General features: G+C 37.4%; 2 protein-coding genes across 5 annotated transcripts; one reads left to right on the top strand and one right to left on the bottom strand.

The window, feature by feature from the left end:
• The first annotated feature begins 460 nt into the window (after positions 1–460).
• bmal1b (basic helix-loop-helix ARNT like 1b) lies at positions 461–9,638 on the top strand. The gene is made up of 10 exons (XM_055013274.1): positions 461–805; positions 1,341–1,379; positions 1,463–1,620; positions 1,703–1,785; positions 4,621–4,713; positions 4,857–4,974; positions 5,098–5,223; positions 5,344–5,587; positions 5,732–6,251; positions 7,572–9,638. The coding sequence occupies exons 1-9, from the start codon at positions 696–698 to the stop codon at positions 5,859–5,861; spliced, it is 1,101 nt and encodes a 366-aa protein (XP_054869249.1). The 5' UTR covers positions 461–695; the 3' UTR covers positions 5,862–6,251; positions 7,572–9,638.
• On the bottom strand, positions 9,171–17,206 carry btbd10b (BTB (POZ) domain containing 10b). Of its 4 annotated transcripts, none has more exons than XM_035958207.2 (9): positions 16,972–17,206; positions 16,399–16,546; positions 14,738–14,928; positions 13,936–14,251; positions 13,643–13,745; positions 12,720–12,840; positions 11,379–11,576; positions 11,168–11,278; positions 9,171–10,225 (listed from the first exon to the last, which is right to left on the bottom strand). In XM_035958207.2, the coding sequence occupies exons 2-9, from the start codon at positions 16,497–16,499 to the stop codon at positions 9,894–9,896; spliced, it is 1,473 nt and encodes a 490-aa protein (XP_035814100.2). In that variant the 5' UTR covers positions 16,500–16,546; positions 16,972–17,206; the 3' UTR covers positions 9,171–9,893. The 4 variants fall into 4 exon arrangements, with proteins under 4 accessions (XP_035814100.2, XP_023148139.2, XP_054869243.1 ...); XM_023292371.3 differs by having other exon boundaries at positions 14,738–14,931; positions 16,972–17,202; XM_055013268.1 differs by having other exon boundaries at positions 14,738–14,931; positions 17,039–17,202.
• Positions 17,207–27,977: the final 10,771 nt, after the last annotated feature.

Genomic DNA, 27,977 nt, shown 5'->3' with positions numbered 1-27,977 from the left:
CTGAAGTTGCACCATTTCTCTATTTTTGGATTCCTTCATAAGACACCTGAAAATATCACAAGTTTTTAGATCCATTTATTTTTTGCTCGGACAGAACAAGTTTAGAAGTCCGTGAGTGAATAGTTGGAGATGAGAAACTTGCCGAACGTGTCATCTGAGCCACAAACAGCATCCTGTTACATGATTATCTCATATGAGGGTTCCTTTTAACAGGGGCAGTTACATGAGAGCCTGTTGATCAAATACAACGTGTGTTATGTGGAGCTGATTCTAATCTTCACTTACACTTAAGCTGAGTCTCCAGTCGAATGTAAACACATCCACTTAAGTCATGTTATTTAGCCAGTTATCTGATCAGCGCTTACAAAGTTAAGCTTCAATTAGATAACTGAGGTTTAGTTTCCTCTTATATATAAATCACATCCAGTTCTGAGCTGCTTTGTTCAGATGTGTATTCTGTCTGTGCAGCTGCTGAATGAGAAGAGTGGAGAATCGCTATAAGAACGTCCTGCTCTCACATGCAGTAAGTACCATTTGATCATGCTGCTTTAAGACTGATATGTACATTTAATTCATATGCTCAGTTGTTTTGTCACTGGGAGAAGTCTAATATTGGCCCAATAATAACTGAACTTCATGCAATATCATCAGTACTTCTCCAGAATTGTCTCCACATAGACTTGACAGATTAAAGCATGGACATTTCATCTATGTCCTCTCGATCCAACAACCTGATCAACAGCTCCACTGCCAAAACCAGCAGGAAGTTCTCCTGCGAAAGGAAAGCAAATTCCACCAAATACTTGTAAGTAAATCTGTGGACTCAGCTCTGCAATAGTACTATTGGTAAGCAGTTTACGACAAATTTTTTGGTCAACAATTATTCTCTCAAAATGAATATTTAGAATGACCTGCCAAAAGGCCATATCGCTGTTACCTATGATATTTCATCTGAAGAATGAATTTTGCAGATTAATGAATGAAATTTGGTTTAAAAAAATGGCAACTTAAGATTGTGACATTAAATGCATGTATGCTTGTCTAGCAAAGTTTACACTGTATTAACAAAACCCCAGCAGAGTGCACAATGAAACCATGATCCTGAATCACAGTTGTAAAAAAAAAAGTTAGTATTGTTACAAAATAAATAAATACACTTCATCCTCTTAATTTGAATTTGTTATTTAAAAAAAAAAGGTTGGTTTCATTTATGTGTTACAAAGGTTCACCTCTTTTTCATTTTATTTAGTGTGAACTGTGAATCAAAACACTACTTTAGTGCTGTTTTCATTTGTTATTTGTCTATTAAGCTATTTTAATTTAGTATTTTTTGTCTACAGGAACTGTGATGACAAGCAAGGCTGTCATAAGGATGTCAGGTAACCACAGCTCCTTCTCTTTACACATGATGGTGTTGAATCAGGAATGAAAATCAGAGTATCTCCTTGTTGTCTTGCTGCAGGAGGACTCATAGTCAGTTAGAGAAGAGACGCAGGGACAAGATGAACAGCTTCATTGATGAGATGGCATCATTAGTACCCACATGCAAAACTAAATCAGGCAAAGTGGACAAACTCTCAGTCTTGCGGATGGCGGTCCAGCACATGAAGACATTACAAGGTGAGAGACTGGATATTTTCACACTCCGTAACTGAGAATGATTCAGATTTGGGAAATGACTCACAGTTTGTTTCTGTCTCAGGTTCTGCTGCCAATTGTTGCACAGAATTTCATCACAAACCTGCTTTCTTATCAGATGAGCAGCTCAAACACCTAATACTGAGGGTATGTGGTTGTGCTTTAAATGAAATTATGCAATGCACAGTGTACATTACTAAGACTGTAACATTGACACGTAAAACTTTACAGTATTTATCAGTTTTTTTTTTTCAAATCAAGTTGTGCTACAAAGCAAACATTTAGAAACTGTAACAGCAGGGTCATTCCAGAATTGGAGGACATTTTATGTCCCACCCATCAAATTTCAAAAAAATCCATGTGCAAAACACTAAAAAATGCAGTTGTTGTATAAATGTACTTGTCTTGAGACCAAATCTACAAAAACTAGTAGAAAAGAATGTTTGAAATACCCAGTAAGTCTGGAGTTCTCCCTAAAATGCCATTTTTCTCTTGTCCCACCCCCCTGACGACCAAATTGAATCTCAAATAAAACCGCTAAAATGAGATTCAAATCTCCTTTTTTTTGTTTTATTTTTTTCATTGATATCTCTTTGAATTGTGGGAAAAATTTTTAAATAATATTTTAGATAATATTTATTATGCATGGAACATGTGTCCCACAACATGTTAGCATAACCTTTTTAGCTGGTAGAAGAAGAAGAAAACAGTGAGTCACATGATACGCTGGAATGAACATCGTCAGTTTTCCAAAAGAATGAGAAGAGCAAAGCTATGTCCTCTATTCTGGTTTTCATATTTTCATAACATTGTCAGCCTTGACTGAATGTCTCACTCTACCTCATGCAACCCTGTTATGCATATTATCAGGATAAGACAAATTCTTTTGACTTTTTTTCTTGACTTTTTTCCATCAGAAATGTTGTCTTCTTGGTCAGCAGTAACAGCTAGCTAAATATCTAGCTTCTACTCCTAGGAGAAAGTTAACATTAGCATGGATTTGCAACACTGTTACTGTGATTAGAGTATGGTTAGCAAACAACAAATAAAACATGTAATTAAAATTTTACCACTGATGTGTAAGCTGAGCCAATCAAGCTTTTGACAGTTTATTACCTATTATTGATGAAGATGGAGCAGAAAACTGTAAAAGAGAAGGTTTATTTTTCAAAAATTTTGAAGCCCAAATATCCTTGTCACTTTTATTTGAATTGATATTATAAAACAACAAAATCTTGCATTTATTTAGCTTGTTGATTAAAAAAAAGTAGCTAGTGTCTCCTCTGTTGTGTGAATGCAGTAGATTTTATCTCATTATTACTTTGCCCACAGACGTATCCTCACAGCATCACTGATATTCTTCCATTCATGGTGTTCAGTTAAATGAGCAGAAAAGCTGACCCATGACTTACATATTCTGCAAGCCACTGATGAAAGACAGCCACATAATTAAGTCACTATTTGTAGAGTGTTTGTCATAGTCAGAGTAATTTAATGGCTACATTAAGAACCATCACTGAATGAGTCTCAAGATGCGTGCTTGGGTAGTGTAGTGCTCTTAATGTGCAACCCTGTTCTTCTAGAAATTACTAACTAATATACAACAGCAAATACATTTCAAAGCAAATCTAATACTGACCAGATTACATGTTCTGTCAGCATAATGAGGGAACAAACATATTTGTTAAAAAGTGATGATATTGAATATATTAGTGTTTGTTTTCCAACAAAATATCCACCAGCAGAACCACATCCATTGACACTGAATACAGCATTTTATTTTGAAGTTTGATAAGTTTAATGATAATGTTTCTCTCTCAGGAAAAAGGAGGATTAGTTAGGTAAGGTGAGGGGAAGCAGATGGGCAGCAGATGGAGGAATTATAGGCCTTTTATTTTTGTATTTTATTTATTTATTTATTTTTTGGAGCTTTAAAGTCTTTATTACTGGATTTTAAACCCTGCAAATAAATTTAGAAGTGAAAAGTTCCAGCTTATATTAGCTTGTATTACCAATTATTAAAGTAGGATTGCTGTCATTGTTTATATTTATATTACAGAATATACTTTTGAAGCTGCTGTAATTAGTGTGATTTAAATCGGAAATGAATCAGATCAGCAGAGTGAATGTAAAGGGGACGTTTCATGCTGACGAACAATCAACTTAATTATCACTCAACTCTGCAGCTCACCTCAGCACTCCGGGGTGTTTAAGACTCCTTCTGCTGTGAAATACCACATAATCTCATTGTTTTTCTTTTCTCTTACTGCTTTCATACAAATGTTTTCCATTGCAGCAGACAGCAAAAAAAAGTCTCTAAATCTATGTAAATGTTCAATATATTAATTTAGAGCTGATGTCTGTGGTTTGTTTCCAGTTTGCCACACTGCCTCCAAGTGGCCAAAACTCACTCAATGCAGGTTTAAAGTGTTTCGGAGGTTTGCCAGTGAGGATAAAACAGGATCATGAGACTACAGACATTTAGAGCCAGCACCTAGACTAATGCAGTGTCTTTATCAAAACTGTGGAGGTAAAAAGAGAGCTGAACTGTGGTGTGTAATCTCAAGACCGGTTTATTTGAAGTGCTAGACTGTGAGATATGAGCTGTGTTTCTTGACCAAAGGTATGAGATGTGACTTTGGCTGATTTCTAAGGTCATCTCTGGGCATGTTGGAAGTATTAAAGTATTATATTTCCATGCATGCTAAGGAATGTCCTGGCACTGCTTTGAGAAATGGGGAAAATTATATATATATTCATTTTAAAAAATGGTGTCGCTGTAACACTTTGAACCAAAAGCAGGCCAGAAAATCAACTGATTGAGGGTGAAGGTGAATTTGCACAACAAATACAACAATGTTTGTGCCACCAAGAGCCTTTGGTCTGCATAGTTTTCAGATTTGGTTGTGTGTCAGTGCATAACTTGTGATCCTCCCTGTCAAAAGTCTTTTTCTCTGTCTGATCCTCATCTGTCGTCCAAAGGCAGCTGATGGCTTCCTGTTTGTTGTTGACTGTGAAAGAGGAAAAATACTGTTTGTTTCTGAATCAGTACACAAGATCCTACACTACAGTCAGGTAGGTGCCGCTCAGTGAAATCAGTTCTAAATCCCAACCCAGTGTGCTGCATATTTCACCCTATCAGTGTACATTCTGAAAGTGACAGACAGTGTTTTATCTTGCTCCCTCACCTCTCCGGTGTTTCATCTGTTTATCTGCAGAATGAGCTGACTGGAAAAAGCCTCTTTGATTACCTGCACCCTAAAGACATCAGCAAAATCAAGGAGCAGCTGTCCTCAGCAGATACTGCACCACAAGAGACTGATATCAGTGAAAAAGGTAATCTATATATGTGTGTGTTGTGTAATTGCTTTGGTGCTATTTTGATACTAGTCGGTGGTTTGTAAATTGTAATTCGCAGGCTGCCATCTCCACTCTTCTTTTAAATGTTTGTTTTTTCAGGTGGTCTTTCACCGAAGGCAGACATCAGCCCAGGGTCTTTCAGATTTTCTTCGGGGGTGAGACGTTCATTTTTCTGCAGGATGAAGTGCAACAGAAATGCAGAAGATGAAACATTTTCCTCAACAGGTAGTAACCCTCACTTAGTAGCAACTAATCTATTGTTCTCTGTTGACTAATCAATTAATTATGCTCATGTATTAACATTACTTATCATTATATAGTACATTTTGTTCCTTTTTCTTGCAGATCGTAGAAGATTCTGCACCATCCATAGCACAGGTTACCTAAAAAACTGGCCCTCCACTGTGGTGGATCTGGATGAAAATAACGAGCCGGACAATGATGGATGTAACTTAAGCTGCCTGGTGGCTGTCGGTCGGTTACATCCTCAAGCTGTTCTGCAGCCGCTGCAGAATCCCATCAAGATCAAACCCTTGGAGTTTGTTTCACGTCATGCTATTGATGGAAATTTTGTCTTCGTTGATCAAAGGTGAAAACATTTTACCACAGAAACTTGCACCATGTAGATGTAATGACATGTTAGAAATCTGTGTCTGTAAGTTTCAGACAGTGATTCTTTATTTCTTGATTTGTTAAAAAACTTTCAAGTGAATATTCTCTCTTTTCTTTTTAGGGCTACTGCTGTCCTGGCTTATCTTCCTCAGGAGCTGCTGGGAACGTCGCTCTATGAATACCTTCATGAAGATGATATTACTCATTTAGCAGAATGTCACAGGCAAGGTGTGCATCAAACCAACAGCTAAATAATTACACATATCTTCAACTTGTGAGGATGTTTTAAAGACAAGGATTGCTGTCTATGCGCACAGATAAGTATATGGCAGTCTGCTCTGCTGATATTGCAGTACTTTGATGCCATTTCTGCAGTAAAAAATGAAAAATAAGTTTAAAAAAAAAAAAAAACGGTGCTGTAGCTCATTTTAACTGTGGACAGTCCATCCATTAACTGCCCTTGTCCCCCTCTGCTGCTGTCGGCTGTAAGTGCTGCAGATGAGAGAGAAGATCGATACAAACTGCTACAAGTTAAAAATAAAAGACGGCTCATTCATCACTCTGAGAAGCTGCTGGTTCAGTTTTATGAACCCTTGGACCAAAGAGGTGGAGTGCATTGTCTCCACCAATACTGTAGTCAGGTAAGTAAAACTGAGCTTTTCCAGCTGAAGATATTAAATCAGGTTTTATATCTGCCTCTTGTTTAATTTGCAGTTTCTTAGGTTTTATTTTATGTTGTATTTTAATTAAGCAGATTGTTATTCAGACTCATAAATATTTTTAAATTATGTATTGTAAAACATTTTAATTGTACTTTTTTAAAAATGCAGATGTGTCTGAATCCATGCTAGGCTGTGCTTGATGTAAATCTGTATATCAGCCAACTATCATGACTACATTTACAACTATGATATTTGCTAATGAGCTCTAAACACCAGTTGAAGCTAAGGGGTCATTAGTTTTGCAGGTCTTTGGTCATAAATAAAAAGTATGAGATAATACAAAATATTGACACTAAATCAAAATAAGGAGATCACAATAGTTAAAATTATTATTATTATTATTATTATTATTATTATTATTATTATTATTACATCTAGGAAACATGAATGTGTGCAACAAATTTGATAGTGGTTGTAGATTAAAACTAAGAAGTTCACCGACATCGATACGATACATTATCTTGACCTGATAGACATTTGCACCAAATTCTGTGTCAGTCCATGTGCTGAGTGTTGAGATTGTTTGAGAGTGAAAACTTTGACCTGCTGGAGGCACTAAAGGAAAAAGACAGAGGATTACAAAAGTCATTTAAATACAATGTGTGGGGGCCACGAATACCTGTCATTTTTCAAGCCGATCCATCAACTAGATGTTGAAATATATGACAGCAGAAGTGAAAAAATTGATCGCTGCTGTCAGAAAAGTTGTTCAAAAGAATCATGTAAGGACTTTTAATATGTTGTAAATTAGATGGAAATCCATCAGATTACTAGTGAGATATTTCGCTGTGAACCACAAATGTGAATGTCACAGCAGTGCCAGAGGTAAAACCAATGAACCATCACAGTAGGTGGAATTCATCCACCAAACCATAAATGTCTGTAAAGTCTCACAGCAATCTAACTGCCAATTGTTGAGATTTTTTTAGTCTAGATCAAAGCAGATCGACTGAGCAACCAACCTGCAGATTGACTTTTTATGTTTGTAATATAATTTAATAAGAATATTTGCTTCTAGCGCGGGGCTGCACAGTGGATCGTGGTTAACACTGTTGCCTCGCAGCTAGAAGATCCTTGGTTCGTACCCCAACCTGGGATCTTTTTAAATGGAGTTTGCATGTTCTCCCTGTGCATGTGTGGGTTTTCTATGGATACTCCAGCTTCCTCCCACAGTCTAAAAACATGCTGAGGTTAATTGATGATTTTATATTGTGTGATTGTTTGTCTCTCTATGTGTAGCCCTGTGATAGACTGGTGACCTGTCCAGGGTGTCCCCTGCCTTCGCCTCAAGTCAGCTGGGATAGACTCCAGCCTTTGAAAAATATCTCCTAAACCTAAAGAGACATTGTCTGTTTACTGACACCTGGCGAAAGGATAGACCTTCACTGTGATCTCAGAGGGCCAGAGGGTGTTTGAGGAGATGGTTTCATCGATGGTCCCTGCAGCTGTGAAAAACCTGTTGGTGGAAAAAGGCAAGAATCTTTGCAGGGAGAAGGAATGAGCCAGCGCAGCGCCAGACCATTCAACAATATTGCAAGTCACAGAGCATGTTTTTGAAGCACTGGAAGTTGCAGAAGAAGTTCTTCCTAAAGACTCCGGGTCAGGTTTTTGTAGTGACTGGGGTTATTAATTATGTTGTCTGCATGTCTGCTGTTCCTCGTTTATCAACATAAATCAAATGACAGAAGATAGCTGCTAATAGACCACCAGCAAGGAAGGAAGGCGAAGATATTCCATCAAAATGCAAATGTTACCCCTCACTATGACATTCATATCAAGCAGATTGTTTCTGCCATTTAACCCCCTCCAAGTATCTTGCTATACCCCAATTGTGTAAATAACTGAACAAGGTAATGTTTATAATGTTTTGTACATTTGGAAGTTTTAATGGACTGCTCCAAGACATTTGGTAAAAAGAAAAAATATTTTGTCATTTTAGGAAGAGGATAAAATGATAAGCAGCCCCTCAACCTAAGAAAAATAACCCTATTTTCAATGTGGGTCCTGTTTATATTTCTGACCTTCTACAACCACATGCATCAGTTTGCACTTTGAGGTCCAGAGGCAGAGCTTTCTGTCTGTTCCAGGAGCTAAAAACTAAAGTAGACAGACTATTTAAGTCAGGACCCCGAGGCTCAGAATGAGGTCGGCTGAGTCAGTGATCACTTTTTACTGTCTTCTTTAAGTTTGCTGCTATTGGAGACCATTTCCTGACTTTAAGTGAATTTTTCTTAATTTCTATCAATAACATATTTTTCCTTTTCTAACACAGTATTAGTTTATAGATCGACGTGTTGTTTTGATTCAGGTTAGGGTTAGAAAACTACTTAAAATTGTACTTATTTTAAGTGATCAGATGAGTTGTTTATTGCCATTTCATTGTCCATAATTTATATCTCCATTGTGGTAAATGCAAAGCAGCATCATACACAAGAAACTTTTTTAAAAAAAATAACTCATATTTACTTCTTATTTTAGCTTTGTATCAGGCAAGAAGGGTTTCCATTGTCAAGGAAAATGTCACGAGGACGTTTGAGTGGCTTGATCCAGTTCTGCATAATTTAATAAAGGGCAGATATTTCAACATGTAGCAGAACAGCAGTTAAAACATTAATGCTGTATCGCTTTATCTTCTAAATCTGTACAAAAAAGTTAATATGTCTATTCAAAATACATTACTATTTGTCTACTTAGTCTTATAAAGTTCTTAAGCGTTGTATTTGTTTTTTTTTTTGTTTTTTTTAAATAATGGACTTGTCTGCCAAGTCCCTGTATCATTCCCGTTTAGCTCCCATTAAATTAACAGATTTTACAATAATGCATTAATTATACACAAAGTATTTACTTTTGTCTTTATTTCATGATTTTATATTTTATTTTTAAACAACAATTTCAAGCTTTGCACAAAAAGATTCTGACCACAACAGCCTGTGCTCTGCTGAATATCTTGGCTGCGGGAGAAGCATAACATCACATATCAGATCCAGCCAATGACTACATATCCCATTACAAGATTCAAAGACATCTGAGAGGAGTTCAACTGGAGATCATGACACTAAGTGGCGATAACTGATTTTCTCCATTACCAGAAAGTCGTATTTTCTCCGTAGCGAGTCTTGTGTTCTTCCCACCAAAGCACATTTAGTAGTTAGGCCACCCAGGAGATCAAAATCAATCAAAATTATCAGTGAAATAAAACCTATGAGAAAACAGTGACAACACAAGAGTGCTCAGCCAAACCCATCAAATTACAATAACATTGTAAATAATAATGTTAATACTATGTGTTTTACAGATTTTTTTTTTTCCAAACAAAAATAAATTCCTTTGGTCAAGTAAAAAACAAAATGAAAACAATAGTGAACTCTTCTTTTCACCAGTCTTGTGTTCCTCATGTTTCTTTTTCTACAGTCATCCAGGTTCTTGAGGCTCTAAGGCTGCAAAGGAGGTGTCAAGGCAATATGGTAATGGTGCCCCTGGCGCTCCATGCTGCAGCATGCTGGGAGGAGGACTAGAAGAGTAGGAGAGGGGCAGAGGCATTGAAAGAGGACCAGTGTGTCCTCAGACAGCAGGTGAAGGTGCATCAGGATCAGGCTCATTGCTGTAGTTGTTGCTGTAGTGATTCCCACTAGGTGGGTGATTAGGTAGGATGTCCAGTTCATCAACCTGGGGGCCGGGGTGCATCACCACCAGCTGGTCTTGGGGGATGTCTGCTGCTGCTGCCGCCAGGTTGGTGATGGACTTAGATTTAACACACTGGAAGTCCACATGGCGGCTTTTACCCTCCTCCTTTTCCCAGGACATGCGGATGAAGGGCCTCTGGACGTAGTTGTAAATGACCTCTGGACGACCTCCTGGTCGTTTTTTGACTTTCTCTTTATATGTGGGGTAACCTGTTGAGACGGAGACAACAAAACTATTAGCTCAGTTCATGTTAACTTCTGCTCAGCAATGCAGAACACAACAACACTCCAATCGTGGGCTGAGATAACCTCAACCTGTAGGTGGAGTCATCTACCACGTGTTTAGAGGAAGTTCTGATATATCTCCACAATGACAAGGGTTTTCTTACATACTTTTCCTATTTTGATATTTTTCCTTGATTAGATTTGGCAGGTTTCTTACTTTCATATCAGAGAGCAGCGTAAAAAATATTCAGGCAAGCCCTGATCTAAGCAAGCATCTAGATACACAACAATGTCTTTACTTTGTCTTGTACAGCTGGTATATTAACCTAGTATTGTCTTACAAGCATGTTAACTCAGAGAACCAACTGTTAAACTGACTGACCTCATGTGCTTCACTTTTTTTTTAATACTATCATCATCAAACTGCTAAAATCAATCACCTGATAGAGATGGACTTCATATGATCAGTCAACATTTCATTTTGCATCTTGGTAAACATACTGTATTATTCTTAGGATAATATATAAACATTGGGCTGATGACAGTTGTTATAGGTATGTCTCTTATCTACTGATTACCCAATGTGCAATTTGTAAATATTTCTATTGGGCTGGTGTACCCATATGATTTTGTTGTCAGTCACCTAACAAATTATTAATTCATTGTTCCCACTCTGCATTAGGTCAGCCAGTTCAGACATCATCACATTGATTGACACTTTACCAACATCTTTTCTGGATGATAGCTGTCTGATGGGCCTCAGTGTGTTATTATGCACACATAATATACACTAGGTATTATTGCGTTCTATTTCAAATGTTTAACTGTCAGTTACTCAAAACGGGAGACTGAAGAATTTCACTCAAACAACAGCACAGAAGAGAGGTGAAAAACCAGTATTGTTTATTACTGAGAAAGTCAACTTACCTTCAATGCCCAGTCGTATTTTCTTCAATCCTCTCTCCTTTAATACTGATTTGGCAACATCTCGGTTCTCGATATACTTGAAAAATCTGTACAGTTTTGTGCTGTAAATGACTGTAAGGAGAACAAAAACAACATTATTTACCCCATTCTGGGATTCTGTATTTTGCAAAGACCTGACTGCATTCTGTGTTATGTCTTAGTGGATGCTCACTCTGTGAGTACTCCTCTCCCATTTGTGGTGGGTATTCTTCATCCCAGTCCACCACATCATCATCAGTAAGAACCACAATGTGACATTCCCTCTCTCCACTCTGAGCACTAGCCACCATCAAAGGTAAAACCATTTCCTCAAGGTAAAACTCAAACTGACGCCGAGCTCCATCATTGGACAGCTCATGCATCAGGGCACCTGGTGAGAGAAGAGAAGGATGTATTAGACGATGTGAGTCCACTTACAGCAGTACTCTTTAGGGTCCACTATGAGCTGAACTTCAGCAAAGGTTCAAAAAGCAAACACAAAGGTAAGTAAGCAAATCAAGAGAATGCCAAGAGTGTGCAAAGCAGTAATCAAAGGGTGGCTATTTTGAAGAATCTAAAATATAAAACATGTTTTGACTTATTTCACACTTTTTGTTTACTACATAACTCCATGTGCTTATTCATTCCATGTGTTTGATGCCTTCAGTGAGAATCCACAATGTACATAGTCATGAAATATAGAAAAAACATTAAATGAGAAGGTATGTCCAAACTTTTGACTGGTAGTGTATATCTGACACTGTATTCCAGCAAATAACTTGTGCTACAGTTCACAAAAATCATAGCCTTGCCTCCATTTCAGCAGCATTTTAGTACCACAGTACTAAAGCACTGGTGTAAAGTAGTGAGAGCAGTGAGGAACAAATGCAGTTTGAGTCCAAACATTGCAGTCATTACAGTTTCAGGCACTCTCCTTCCACAGAAAAGGCAATAAAAGCTACAAAAACCCATCAGCAGCCACTAAAAAAACAAAATAACACCCAAAAACAATATGTTCCCTAAGAGTTGTGTTTAGAAGGAAAGATGCCAGACACGTCAATACATGAATGGCTCTGAGCTCAATCACTGTATCTTAAGAATAAGAGGAATAAGACTTTAAAAAGCTATTTCTGGGTGGAATCCATGCTCAAAATGCCTTGTATTAAAATACCAAACAAACACAGACAAAAAATCCTGCCATTTAAACGACATGTTAATTTGGTTAACTGTTCATCCTTAATTTGATAGACTATTAATGAAAAGTAATGACTTTCCAGCATGGGAAACACTGGGCTGTGCTACTTTTTTGTGTCTTAATAAGCCAAAAATTAAAGGAAAAAAATGTTAATCAGCATTATTAACAGATTGGTGAAAATGACCTCAATTAACTGCAAGACATATTTTTATGTCCTTTATGTGAAGTTACAGAGAGTGAAAGTGACAAGGCAGCGCTGTTCTGTAGTCGACTTGGACTCAAACTGCCACCTTTAATATGTAACACTAACAGCTTCAGCACCCCAGGGAAAATACTCACTAAGGTCTCTGCATTTGATGGTGCTGTAGTCGAAGGAGATGCATAGATAGTCACATGCCTCCCGCAACTCAGGGATAGAGATTCCATCAGGACAACGGATCATCCCAGATTTGTAGTAATCCTGGCAATTAGACAGAAATCACAAAGAATGCAGTCATTTCAAACATTCTATTAATCCAGTAACTTAGAACATAAAATGTACATTAATAAAATCAAAAGCTTGAGCTACATTTTAAATAGAAAACTATAAAAAGAACTCGGTAACAGTATCTTGCTTTGGTTGAGTATTTTTCAATCCAATGGAAGATTTGCTTACGCAAGTTACAAAACTTATTCATTGCCAAGTCTGTTAAACTGTTACATGTGCTCTCAGTAGGCCACAGGTAGCATTCAGTTAGTCAGAAAACAAGATGCAAATGTTAACCGTTTAAGGCCTCTAATATGTACTATGTATGACAGTACGTTAAGCAATGAAAAAAACCCAGATCATTTAGATTTCTTCATTTTAGCTTCATACATTTGTCAAAATGAAGAAGTGTTTCTCAAAGGGTGTATGTACCAAGGCAGCTGCTGTCTATTTGTAATGGTAGCTGAAGGTTTCTTTTTCAGACTTGTGATGCATTTCAGAGGAGTCTGACAGTAAAATGTCACTTCATCAAACACCTTTTCAAAGATGTCACCAAGAGCAGTTTCTCAGTAAACTGTATATCACCCACTCGCTGTATCACAAAGTAAATTACATTTTCCTCCCTACAGTCTACTAATAGTTTTAACAAATACCATCAGTTTTTGATGTCACTTTTTTAGATACTACAAGAGGTGCTTGTGGTGCAGCTGAAATACACTGTATTATACTCTGCGTTTCTATTCTTTAACTCTACCATCATTTATTTAAAAAGAGAAATTGTTAAAGAGAGACTGACCAGAATTGCTCTGAAAACTGTTGAGCTAATGCCCTCGGCCACCTCATACTCTCCCTTCTCATTGGGGCGTGTAAAATTGTGTTCCCTTCCAGATCCAAACATTCTGAAAAAAGAAGCTTTGGTTTATTCTTTCAAAGAAACAAGCAATCCAAAATATCAAAAACTCATCGATATCTACATCCATACACACCAACTTAATTTATTCTTTACAAATAAAAAAAATTATCTCAGTATTTTTATTGTGGCTATAATGACTGAGGACAGAGAAGGATGAGGATCAGAGTGTACTGTACCTGCCCAACATGGTATTGGGTTGTGCCGTGAAGATAGAAGGATCTACTACAAAGCGTGTGTTGTCAACAATCAGAGTGACTCTCTCCGAGGTCCTAATGTTTCGATTTCCAACAGTGGCACTTGCACCTCCTTCCTTAGGATTCTCATAGACAAAAACCATTTCTCCAACTCCCAGGCTTTTGAAGGTGCCTTCAGTACTGGACAAGCTGCTGTTCCGACTGCTCACCACCCCGCTGCTGCTGGAGCCACTGGGTGAGACTCTCTGAGGTCGTGGACTACTGGGCCTCGATGACGGGCCACCATCTCGTTCACGGTCTACACACAGACAGGCAGAACAATGACTCACCAAGGAGAGTTTCTCTTTTAACTTACGACACAACTGACAGAACGAACATCCCATCAAAAACAAGTATTCTAATTCTTCATTTACATTATTATTTGCAGCTTAATTTGGAGGTTTTCGAGAAACATTCTTGAGCAAACAGATTTTATTTTCAGCATGCATTTAAGTTAATCCAATATCTCGGACATCTAATCGAAAAGAACCAGACTGGAAAGAGCCATACTAGAACATGAGCCTTGTATCTGGACAGTCAGACTACAAGTGGTCTTGGTCTGAAGACAAGCAGGTGCACAAGTATCGTCTTGATCTGTTCACAGCCAGAAACAGCACAGATATAAACCATGTCTGAGCTCAAAGTTGATAAATGCAGTCAGCTGCTTTCAACAGTAGCTGCCAAGAGCTACAGAACTCGAACATGACTTCCATATAAGCCCTCTATTCTTTCCATGCATACTCACCACTGTTGTGTTGGCGGGTGGGTGAAGTGACGTTGCGGATGCAGGGAGTGAGCTGGCCTTCTCTCTCATGTGAAGAGTCCCTGGAGCGATCGCTGGAGCGGCGGCGGTCACGTGAGCGGTCACAGCCCCCACTGGCACCATGCAGGCTCATCTTCCTCTGTTCTGCCTCCACTCGAGATGCTCGGGCCTGACTGCTGTTTTTGAAGACAAACACATTTAAAATGTTTCTTCCTCAGGGCCAGAGGATATTTTAAATTTATAGCTGTGAAGCTATTAAGATACACAGATAACCCCTCTGTCAGAACATGGGACATATGTCATCTTAACAGGGTTGTCACACAGTTTAAACCTCCATCATCCGGTTTACACACAACTATTCTTAAAAGCAAGGAGAGTGTAAAACATTATTATAATGTAGAGCACATTCACTCCAACAGCCTTGTATAAGAGGCCTTACAAACATATGTAACAACTAGACCGACCAGACCTACCACCTTCTGCAAGCCTCTAACCACAATGACACACATACTTTCGGTGCTGCCAGTTCCTTCTGCCATCAGCACTGATGTCTAACATGACGCAGACTTAGAATAACAGTTTTGACAGACTTCTTATATGATATAAGTAAACCATCTGAACAGACTCCTTTTTTTTTGAAAGATCAAATCTGCTTACTGACAGAAAAAAAAATCTGTACACGCATTCATATAAACATGAAAAACTGAGATGACAGGCATTACTGCAGGATAATAATGTTCAGTCACACACAACCACTGACCATCACAGGTACAACCAAAGTCCAAGAATAAAAACACACATCTTTATGCCTCCGGCCTACTCTTTTCTGTCATCCTGCTTCTTCTTTGTATATATCTGAAATGCAACAGGAAAAGTACTTCATCGGGTAGAATGAAGGACATCATAGCGTAGTACAAGTTAGATTAGGGTTACTGCATTATCTAAGAGGAGTGGAGACAAATGCTATCCATAATCAAACCTAACCTTAATGCTTAGGACCACATACAATAATACAATTAATCACTTAATGCTTTTTGGAAATTACTTTCCCATTATGGAAAGTAGCATCTTGATCAACGTGGAATACAAATAAACTACATAAGTAACATGATGTGTCTTTAACTAGTAGTGAATTAAGTGTCTGTTTTCCAAATATTACAAATATCTCATAAAAACAGCCCTGCTGATCGAGTTTCAACATCACCAACTGTAACCGTAGCTATTAGGAGGATATTTACTTTGGTAGAAACTATTTGGAAAAATCTTGACAAATAGATGTTTCACTGTATATATTGCACTACTCTGTCGAGTTTCACTATAGTACAGGATCATCTACTGTTTGCTTCAAAATCAATATGAACAACATTTATACTATACACAAAGGTTCCACTGGGACTTCATAGCAGGCAGGGTCCATGTACAACATATATAGAATTTATGTGATACACAGAAACAGACACTGCGTCTTTCTGATCCGATAAATTTGAGCTTTAAACAACACCTAATATATATTACCCTTCCCCACTTATTATTTCACAGTTCAAGCAACAAATATGTGAAAGCCCAGTTCCTCTGACAATGGATGGGATTAAATAATCTAGTATGAACTTCCCTTGGAGGTTTCAGATTTTCATCTGGCTCACCTCGAATGCTTGCAGAGTTTGCGAGGTCGGCTCGTTGCTTTTCGTTCCCAGTTTTCGGTGTCACTGGAGTTACTGTCATATGACTGCAGACGTGCTGCCATCACCCGTATAGGGGGGAGTCCGGACTGGATCTTTCCCCGTTCATAATCTGGTCAACAGTTAATAGCGAAATCAACAAGTCAGTTCGATCCCTTGACCAGCCCCGAGCAGAGCACGGGCTATCTGTTGTACATTAACAACGAACTGTATCACTGACTTCAAGTGTGCTGACAACTTGAACGTAAACGAAGCTCAACGACCACGGTAATGATTAAATGTCTGCCTGACCATTAATAATCTCAGAACATAACACTGTCAACGTTGCTGTCAGACTGAGTCAGCCTACGACTAAGCTACTTTGCTGTGTTAGCATACCTAGCTAGCTAATATTAGCTGGCTTTGCTAGCGGGACTCTCGAACAGTATTAACATAAAATTCCGAGACGGTGGCGTAGCTATTGAAGTTATCCCAACAGTACTGACATACACCCTTTCATATTCCAGTAAGATATGGCAGAAACATGAAAATAGCTACCTAGCTGGCTACGTTTTCCGTTGTAGTATAATCCAGCTAACCAGCCATCTCCTTTCAAAACACTCACCCAGCTGACGTGCGACGTGACGACCGTTAAAGGATGGACGTGCTGACGCACACAAAGCTAGAAAACACAAATGCTGCTAAACTTGATATTTACATCAGCTTTGGCTGAAAGGTGAACTAAATTTGAAAATAAAATTTATGTGAAGGCGACTGACTTGCTATCAGCAACCATTAGATGGATTGTACTTTTTCCTAAAAAGGAAAGAATAAAGAGCGATGACTGTAGTCTCGCAAATCTCGCGATATGTTGCATATGCGAGAAGAGTTTTTTTACGTGCTTTATTTAAAATGTAAAAATGTACAGGGTACAGCACAAGCATAAAACCGTAATACAGATATTTTTTTTAAAAAGGATATCGACAGCCATATAGAAAAAAAGTTGAGAACAGAATTTTGCATCAAATTACAAACGTTGATTAGATTTATAATAAAAAAAAACAACTTCTGATGGGATCTAAGAAAATAATATAATCTGTAAGGTAAGGCCCATAATGGAGAAAAAGAAAGACAAAATAGAAATAAGACAAAAGGAGGGGAAAATGTAATTAAATTTAATTGAAAAACAATACAAATAAAAGTTAAACGAAAGCATATTCATAAGGAATTCAGGAAAACCCTTTATTTGTTTTCATGTATATTTTTGTAGAGGTGTAACTTTAGCTCCAAATTAGTCAACATTATTAATTATTAATAATTAATAATACTATAGGGTCCTAACCTTAATATTTCAATGAGTTAGATTAATCTCCTTAATTAATAATGTTGTATGGTCCGACCCTTATTATTCATTATAAAAAGGTATAGCTGTGTTTCAATACTTAACTTACTCAGGTAAATTCCCACCATAAATAACAATGTAGGGTCTTAACCTCAATATTTAAATGTGCTGGGTTAATTTGTACTGCCAGTCTTATTTTTATACTTAAGAGCACTCCATGGCTATAAATAACAGTGACTTGACTTGATTTGACTCTTGGTCATATAGATGTTTTTCTAAGTATTATTAAAAATAAATCGAGCAACATCTTACCAAAATTTTGTTATGAAATAACAAGCCAAAGGAAAACTAGCACTATTTTTGAAGTTCTCTCCAGTCATCAATTCACACTGATATTATTCCTCGAAGTGAGCTTCTTTTCATCCTTTTCAGGGTCAGTCAGTCTCACAGTTTCTATTAAGATCACAGAAGACAAAAATAGTTTTTTTTTTTTTAAACAAAGAATATAAAAGATGAATTAAAACTGGAAGAAAATAGAAAGTGCTGACAATTCTAACCAAGTTATTTAGAGTATGGTTTCATGCTCCTGTCATGCTACAGACACAAATAATCTGATTAATAAATCATAGAAAATCAGGTTTATTTGTAAGTAGTCCAGGATGGGGAATGACAGACATAATAATTCCAGTATTAGACTTGTCGAATCCACAATATCTATAATTCAAAGACTCAATGAAAGGGTTATTGGTTCATGGCGGGGTAGCTTGTGGATAAACCAGGTCAAGCCTTTAAGACAACCTAGGAGGGCAGAACAGGATAAAGCTCTCTAGGGAATATATACAGCATATAGAAAGGAGACTACATTTGATGCTGTGGGATCCTAAATAGCAGATTTAAAGCCCCATCCTCTGGAAACTAGTTCTGAGATACCGTGACATTTAAAATGACACTGCAACAACAACAACAACAAAAAAAAAAAGCCAAGCTAATTAAATTGTGCCTACGGTAGCTGAATCACACCTTGCAGTGGAGACATTGTTTCTCATAAGACATTGAGAATAAATGAAGATGGACAGCCTAATAAGAGTTTGTTTAAGAGAGATACAAAGAGGCAGAGAAAGCTCAATCTCAGTATTTCTACAGATGCAAAACAGCCTGCTTGTTAAGATCTAATAACAAATCAATATAGTAGGTTGAAGTCCTGAATGTAAGGCAATATGTGTTGGATGCTACAGATAACATCATGGATTCAATTCAGTCTTGGTTAGTTGATCCTAGGTTAAATTACCCCCAGAGAGAATGAATAATGCATTTAATACATCACAATTTAGACATCATTGATCAAATCAGTGGGTACATTTATCAAGGAAAATAGAAAGACATCAAGTAAAATATAGTATATGATGTTTAGCAGCCAAGGTGGAAACAAAATGGATAGAAAACAAGTTTATCGAATCACTGTGTTTCAGCTGTAGCACAGTAAGTTATTTGTTTTTTAATCCATCTTTACCATTTTGGCTTACATAGCCATACTAAACAGCAATCGATTTTGTAAACTGGAAGAAATGTTACAGATGACTAAACTAAAGGAGATTTATTTTCAGTATAAGGAGTGAAAGTTATTACATGAAGGATATCCTTAAAAAAATAAAATACAGAAAGTCTTTTATGTAATGAAGGGCAAAATAATGGAAGCCAGAAAGTGTAGGATCCTTGTTGAGCTTTTGTAGGTTGAACAGCTAACAGTACAGAGAATAAAAAAGGTCTGATTTTATATGACTATCAGTAAAGGTTGAGGTGATAAAGTTCAGAGACATTTGGGTTGTGGTTTTGTAGTGGCACTGTAGTCAAAATTGCAATAGAAAGTTATGCTAAAAATCTGAAGTAGAAGGAATCACAATCTCAATGTCACTTGATCTCCATGAAAGTACAGGCAAAAAAAACCCCATCATGCCAGTCAAAATAGAATTCAAACAAATCATTTCTATCTATAGTAACTACATAAGAAGATGCCTATGATGTGCAGTGAAGATATACAGGCAGAACATATAAGACTAACGGCTTTATTGGTCCTTTGGTCCCTACTTGCACAATAGAGTATGCAGTAAACAACATTTCTTTTAAATACAGAGGCATATATTGAGTGAGAGTTTATGGTTACATTAAAAATTTTCTTCCCCATACAGACTGAGATATTGACTTTAATAATTGTAATGCTACTGGCGAATTAGAAAAAGAATGTAAACAAATTAATTAGATTAAAAAAAATTCAAATATTTATCATTCACCAAGAAATGAATAGTGAAAAATAGCATTACAGCAAAAATAAATTTAAAAAAACAATAAATAAAAGCATAAATAAATAAAATACATATAATAAGTAATTAAAAACAATAAAAAGACAAGCAAAGAGAACAATGGTGGCTACAAAAAAGTTTGTGTGAGGCTGCTTGGTAATAAATATGGGACTGTAAAAAAAGTTGTATTCACCTATTGTTTAAGTTTGGTCCAAAAGCATAATTTGAAAAAAGATTTTTAATATTTCCCGATTGTCCATGTTGTGGTTTGGAGCTGGCAACAATTATTTCCTTTAATTTTTCCTGAAGCCAGTCTTGTCTTTCTCCGACTTGTTTGTGTTCCCGAACGTTGTGCATAAGCTGTACTTCACTGATGGTTCTCTTTCTGCAGAGACACAAAATGTCACAGTTCACTAAAGGAAGAATTCCATTATGAATGAATTATTTATGATAATTATTCATTATTAGTTATTCATTTTTAGCCCAAAGATGATATTTCCTAACATGAAGCCCTGAAATAAAAACAGATTTTACCTCAGTGGTTTAGCCTCTATATGGAAACTGGTGAGGAAGATAATCAGCACCAGTGTTTGCAAGTATCTCAGTGAAAACATGTTGAGTAACTGAAACAAACGAAACAAACTATTGGTTACAAAACTTATTTTTTTTGCCTGTTAAAAAAAACAGCAACTGTTTTTTTTTTCTATGATCATATTCAACTGTCATTCTTACCAGGTTTTCTGTCCTTATATCCAGGAAAAACGTCTGGCAGGTTTGGTTGCAATAGGACTGTATCAGTCTGAAAAAGAAGTCAAACTTGTTGATCGGTCTTTCGTGTGAAGACGACTCTCTCCTTTATATACGGCCTAGCCCTCCCCTGGTCATCAATGAGCCATTTTCACTGTTGATGTTGATGTCACTTTTCCAATGCATCAATGTGCACAGGCATCTGCATGACACCACCTCCACCACAATTCACTACTAACTCATCTTTCAACACCTCTACAAAGGGCCCCATTTGTCACACCATTTTTGAACTTGTTCCACTTTCACCCTTCATGCTCAATAATGAAACTTTTGTTATGGCATATATGTGTGTGTTGTATGTCGCACATTATGAAACAACTCTCTTTATTGGTCAGGATACCTCTAATTGGATATGGCTCATGCAGCTGGACCGCAGTGAAAACAAATACTCTTTGAAATGGCAATGACTGTCAAGATTAATTTATTAGCAATGCAATTTATTTTATGGTTCATCTCATGCAAGCGTCTAAAGGTCAAATAGAGGTGCAACTGGACCAGTCCTCAGGCAGAGAGTCAAGGAGACCAAGCCAGTGCTGGTTAATAGTCACTCTCAATCTGAGAAGAGAAACTTACTACTACTTGTGTGTGTGTAATGTTCATAGAGAGAGGTAAATGATCTAAGACGTCTTCTACACTTTCCAAATTTGCTGTCTCTAACCTCTGTAGAAGCTGTGAATGATGTTTTCCTATTTCAGCAACAGAGTTGTTACAGACTAGTCCTCATGATGAACTGACTATCTACAGTTTAATTAAAGCAATGCATCAGTGAAATCTGTGCATATTTCACCACTTGTGGTGCTTTTGCTAGCAGAAAATGAATTTGTATGTATTCCTTCCTCTAAAAGAAATTTGCGGCACAAGGCTCTAAATGGATGTCCACAACAGTCCCATCTGTAGCTTTACTCATGAAGTCAGTTTTACTAAGATGGCTGGACAATGAAAAGAATACAGTTAATTCATTTTGAATGTGGAGCATCGCAGTTGTGCGATGTATGCGTTGTGGACAACCTTGCCACGGTGTCACAAGGTGCATTAGGTAACCATGAAAGATGTTTTCTAAATGTGGCAAAGGAATGGCTATGCCATGACTGAAGGAATAGATGGACCTATATCTTTCTGTCATTTAAGTTGATAGTGTAATGCTTTGTATTTACAGTGTTCTTTAGCAATTTGGCAAATATTCAGACTTTCAGGCTAAATGGTGTATAGTTTTCTGTGGCACATTGTGCATTTTTTCATTATAACTGATCATTTAGCTCTTCAACTGTTACGATTTTCATGACGTGGCAGTAAGTAACCATATTCAAAGGTCATGAGTAAGTTTAGCCGTAATGAGTGGCTCCAGATTTTTGGATTTTTTTCACGTCATAAAAACCCAATTCAGTGTCAGAAGTACTATTAAAGTGTGCATAATTGCCCTCTATCTTAGAAACATCTACCACAGAGATCTATGTCAGAAAGTATTAGAACAGTCCAGTACACCTGGCTCAGGCTACTGCTCTTCTAGGAGAAGCAGAAGGGAGGTACATGTAGGGCCGTATAGATGACCTGTGTCTCTATCAGCTCCCTCCACCTTGCACGTAAACGGCACTCAGCACCACCTATGGTTTCAACTAGGCTAGATTTTTTGCACACGTGTAGTGTACTCAACCAAGTTGCTCTCATTACCTCATACGGTCACAATGTGAGCCATGTAAGTTATGGTATGTGGCTGGTGTGCAAGAGGACTCGGCAGGGATTGATGGGAAGAATTGCACGTAAATCATTAACTTGGGTCACCCCCATGTCAAAAAGAAAGTAACGCACCTATGACTCATCTCTTTGAACTATATATAAGTGTATTGGCTGGAAATAGCCAGCTTCTATACATGTTAGGGTTCTCGAAAAATTTTCATAGATCTTCAGAGAGTTACGTTAGCCGTCCTCTATACTGATTTGGTGTTTTGTCATACTTAACTTCTGTTCTGTGAATATCAAAGTTAATGATAATAATAAGAATTTGGAATGAAAATATGATGCTGTAGAAATAATTTTAGTCCTCTTTGTGAGATAGGTTTCTGAATTTCCCATTTCTCTGGCTCCTGTATTGTATGTTTAAAGGTAAAGAAGGACTCCAAGGAAATATAATACCATCCCTGAACCATATATATAAATGGAGTTACTTTTTTCATGTAATGAGGTCACCTCACTTGAAGATATCATGTAACGAAATAGGGTATATTTAGATGGTTGACATCATCCAGTCTTTGCCTGTGAAACCAAACAAACACATAGAATACATATCTGAATCATGCCAAATGGATAAGAATTTATCGCTCATGAGGCATTTGGAGTCCAGCACAGCAATAAATCTTATAGATGTGCTTCTATCCAAGTTGATTATTAGTTTTATTTGTCCATGAAACAGATTTGCAGCAATATGCCAGTCTTGTCGGGGCCGTTTTATGTCGACACTCACGTAAATCTAACACATATTTTTTCAATGTCCATCTGACTAACCAGCACAGGTGGTGGTGGTGTCAAGTTAGGAGTCAGTATCTCTTCACTGTCTGCACACAGAGCAGAGAGTCCAAAAAGAGGCCACAGGACACGGCCAGCAGCAAAATGGTCAGTTTTCTTTCTTTATTCTCATCATATCTGTCACTATTATTCTCCTAGACAGTGTTATGATTTACTTCTTAACACATATCTTGCCCCTGTGTTTCTTTATGGGGATCCTGCCAATTTTGGAGGACTGCATCATCCTATCTACTATTCTAGAGGCCTTGTACAAAGTTTTATAGCCATTTTTACCCAACCTCCAGCTAGGCATACTTACAGCATACTGCAATCTGTGAAGATAAAAACTGATCAAAAGGAATTCATTGATCCCATCTGTGCTCCAATACAAAATAACTGGACACCCTTTGTGCTTTTGTTACATTGTTCATCATTTATTCAATGACAGATTTAAATCTGTACAGAGGATGAGTCGGGCAGCAGGCAGAGACTGTTTCTGCTCAGTGTACATAACTTTTATAACACCTTTTATTTTTCCAGGGGAAGTTAAGTCGTGTACACTTGCTTTCCATTCTGGTTACGCACTGTTGGTCATTTGCACAGTTACACTTTTACACCTGGGAGCTCCCTCAACAGCAGAGCTCCCCCAGGTCTACTTTAATACAGGACACCGCTTCAGAAGAGGCACCTTGTTAACAGTGGCAGTACACTGGCAGTTCTTCACTGTTGGGGCATTGTATGTACAATTTAAACTGCAATAAAAGGTTATTTTACCCAATCAGAAGATTTCTGTCTTGGATATTTTGTTGTATGTCAATGCAGTGTCTCACTAGTAATGAAGTGACAAATTTTGCATACAAATGAAAAAAAACGTGTTATTGATGATGAATTTTCTTTGGAATAATAAAAGACTCGGGGAACAATTATTTTACCCAGACACCTGCTTGTTATAATTTAAAATTTTCTCCACAAGAGGTCACTGTGATCCAGCAGTTCAGTTAAGCAGATCCAAATCCCCATGTAATTCCTCTTCAAACAAGTTGTTATTAATGAGTTAGCTGGAGAGACTTTGACAATCAAAATGTCAAGAACAACTCTGAGCTCACAGTCTGCACTTAAACATGTGATAGAAAAATGTTAAAAGAAAAGATAACAGAAAAGAAAATTGTGAAAGGGTTCCATATTGATGGTGCAATAACATTAAAACCAAGAGGAAAAGCACAGAATGACAATTCACACTTGTGAGTTAAGACACTGGATTTTGTTCCCATCCTAATAAAGTAAAATCATGTCATCTACGGCCACTAAATGTGAAAGAAGGCAGTCTGGAGGAATTTTAGAGTCGACTGGAAGATTTTGCTGGTTTGTGAGAAATACAGTACATAAATGAGAACACGTCCTAACACAGTTCGCTGTAGGTATTTTATTAAAACGTGCCATATTTCTCAAGGCTCCTTGGCTGTCAGTCCAAGTTTGGATTTCTGCCATTTTCGCCAGCTGTGAATCAAACCCTCTAGTCAACAGCATTTGGAAAGCATGACCACCCTTCATTGGCTATGCATTTGTGAATTTGTATTTTGTGCATTTTGTTTGTCATTTAGTGCAACCATAGTGAAATAAAATTATTGTACCATGCATATGTATATAATGAGATTTTGCACAGAAAGGCAGCGTGCCCCATACAAGTATCCAAATATGATGTATTTCATTTGACATTTACTTACAGTACACTGCATTTAATGATTAGTTTTAGTAACCAAAGAGAAAGGAGGCTTTTTACTCAGATATACATGCTTTTATAAAGAGCTTAACCAGCTTTTCATCTGAAATAAGCTACCAAACAGTTCCCTTAGAGATGATCTGGAATGTGGCATAAATCAGGTGAGTTGAGATGAACGACGGGTTCAGTAAAGTGTGTCATGTGGGTTCGCAGAATCTGCTTTGATGTGAAATGAGAATATCAGAGCAGCATTGTCTGGGGTAACAACAGAATGCACAAAACACCACTACACTGGCATCCACTTTTAGACGGAGAGAAAAACACCTCCTGCTGGGCTTCTCCAGCAGTTCCAGGTACTCCGGAAAGTTTACACTCTGCTCCCATGTGGCTTGATGTGAATTTCACAGCAAACGGAATTTTAAGTAGAGGAGGTGTTCCAAAGTATAGGAGTGATTTCACTAAGCCATAGTGCATTTTAGCTATCACTGTCACTTATCATTTATTTTATAAGGTGTATGTATACATTGCGGGTCTCGCTGTGTTTCCTTGCTTTTATCTTTTAGTGCTTTACCAAAGGCTCATACTGTTCAAGTGCTGGTGGTAGCTTTGTTATTCAAAGCATGGAGGTAGAAAATATATGGATTAAAATTTATTTTCCCACTTTAATGGGCATTTCCAAAACTGAGCGTGTAATGGTAAAATTTTGGCCAGCAACAACAACACATTAAAACAGCAGAATTGCAGCACCAGTGGTGCTGCCAAGGCTGTGAAGATTTCTACAGCATAAACTAACAGGTCAGAAAGTAAGTACTTAAAACGCCTCTTTATTAAGTTACAGGTGGCAACAATGATGGGGTATTTTGTCAGTGAGGCTGTGAATAAATGCACTATTCACAAAGACCACTCCACTTTGCTGCAGTAATGTGAAGGTAGAATTCAATTTGCTGAAACACTCACTCTAAGAAAAAAAGTCATTAAAAAAATTACAAAAAAATGACCTTCACAATATTAACACAATACCAAATGAATGTAAATTGCCATGCATTTAATATAGCAGGCAAATTACTGGTGTTGTAGATTGAAATATATATTCACTAAACACAAAGATGTTCTGACAGCTGCCACTCTTCCAGAGAGCTGATTCACATTCCTGTTTGGATCTGTGCCACCTAAATGTTACCTTGATAATGATAATGTATACTGACTCACGCTGAATCGCCGCTGTGCAAGCAGAATGCCAGAGTGGGCTCGCTAACCTGCCTCTCCTGCTGTGTGAGAAGTGTGGAGCTTATTTACTGGTCGGGGAAACTACCTGTAGAAGCTTCAGCTGTCCACACAGTGAGGCAACGCTTCATACTTATTAGTCACATATGTTGGTGGTGATAAATTTAAATTCTCTGTGTTCCATGAGCGCCCCCATCCCATGATCTCTGTGTTTTATGTGGTAGATCCATGTAACAATGCTTCATATTTATTATTAGTCACACATGCTGGTAGTTATATATTTTTTTTACATTATAACTTTACATTTTTTCTCATTAATCATCCCATGATCTCTCTATTCTATGCACTAGATCAATGGAGCAGTGCTTTGTATTTATTATTATGAGTCACATATGTTTGGAGTTGTGAAATTAATTTCTCTTAAATGAATACTTTCATCCAATAATCTGTTTTATGTGGTAGATCCACGGAGCTGAGGTATATCAACCTGAGCTGAACATATACTAAAAGGATTCAGAGAAAATGTAATATCCAAACACTATGTCATTGTCTGAATTGGCTTGTTTCTTCAAAGAGTCAACTTTTTCTTTTCTTTACTGCATATTGCATTCATTAACTTTGTATAAAATACAGCTTTGTTTTGGCTCCATCCCTCTTCACCGTTTAATCAAATGATTTATACTCCCAATGACGTGAAACAGCAAGACTGAGCGTTAATAACCTGATTAAGCATCCTGGGACTTGGCAAAAAAAAATATATTTTTACTTAAATGGCTCCACCCAGTCTACCATAATGAGTTTTTGTCACTGCTGCTGGTTTAGTCAGTGCATTAATGTGGTGTTAATGCTCTCACCTAACTGTGTTTCAGTGTTTTCCGACTGAAATTTATTCACTCCTTTTTAGAAACAAAATGATGCCAACTTGTTTATTTAAAATCTATTATAATGTGTGATTATTACTAAAATGAATAAAAGGTCTTCAGGGAAATATCGGGAATGCTCCTTTTTAGTCTCAGCTATCTGCAGGGATGCATCAGTGTTTGATTGACAGGCTTGCAGGCTGTCAGAGTGCCCTTGTTTCACAGTGAGAGACAAAGCAAACAATCTCGTATTGTAGGGTTGTTTGTGGCACTGAAGAGTGAGGAGCCACAGCAGCACCTAACCAGCAAGTGACATTTACATGCTGTTCACAGTGCTGCAGCTGACTGGTGAATTAGTTATCTAGCCTGCAAACTTTTAAATATATTGCCTGTAGTATTGTTTACCATACGATGTACGCATTAAGCAGAGGAATATTTTACCAGCTGCCTTCAAATTTACAGGTCTATGTGAAAGTGATAAATGCACACACATCCTCATACATGCATCATTTGTTATGTGCTGTTATTACGCCTGTATCAGCACCAAAGTATACCTAGAAAATTCACAGACACAACAGCAAAAGTAAACTAGTAAGGTATTGTTTGAAATAAAATCCTCAGGACTGTGCTGGTGTTCTGCATTACATATTGATTTTCTCTCAGATATAAAGACCGAAGCATTGCTCAGAGCTCAAAATGAAATTCATGGGGAAAATGCTGGTGGTTCCAGACTGTAATTAGTTGTGATCAGTATGTTTAACGCTGGAAAACAATTTAGTGTGTGATTGATTTTCCATCCTGTAGTGCACTCTAAC

This window comes from Amphiprion ocellaris, chromosome 1 (genome assembly GCF_022539595.1).
Source record: "Amphiprion ocellaris isolate individual 3 ecotype Okinawa chromosome 1, ASM2253959v1, whole genome shotgun sequence".
Lineage (NCBI taxonomy): Eukaryota > Metazoa > Chordata > Actinopteri > Pomacentridae > Amphiprion > Amphiprion ocellaris.
The sequence above is the reverse complement of the archived record's forward strand: the minus strand, read 5'-3'. Positions and strand labels throughout refer to the sequence as shown.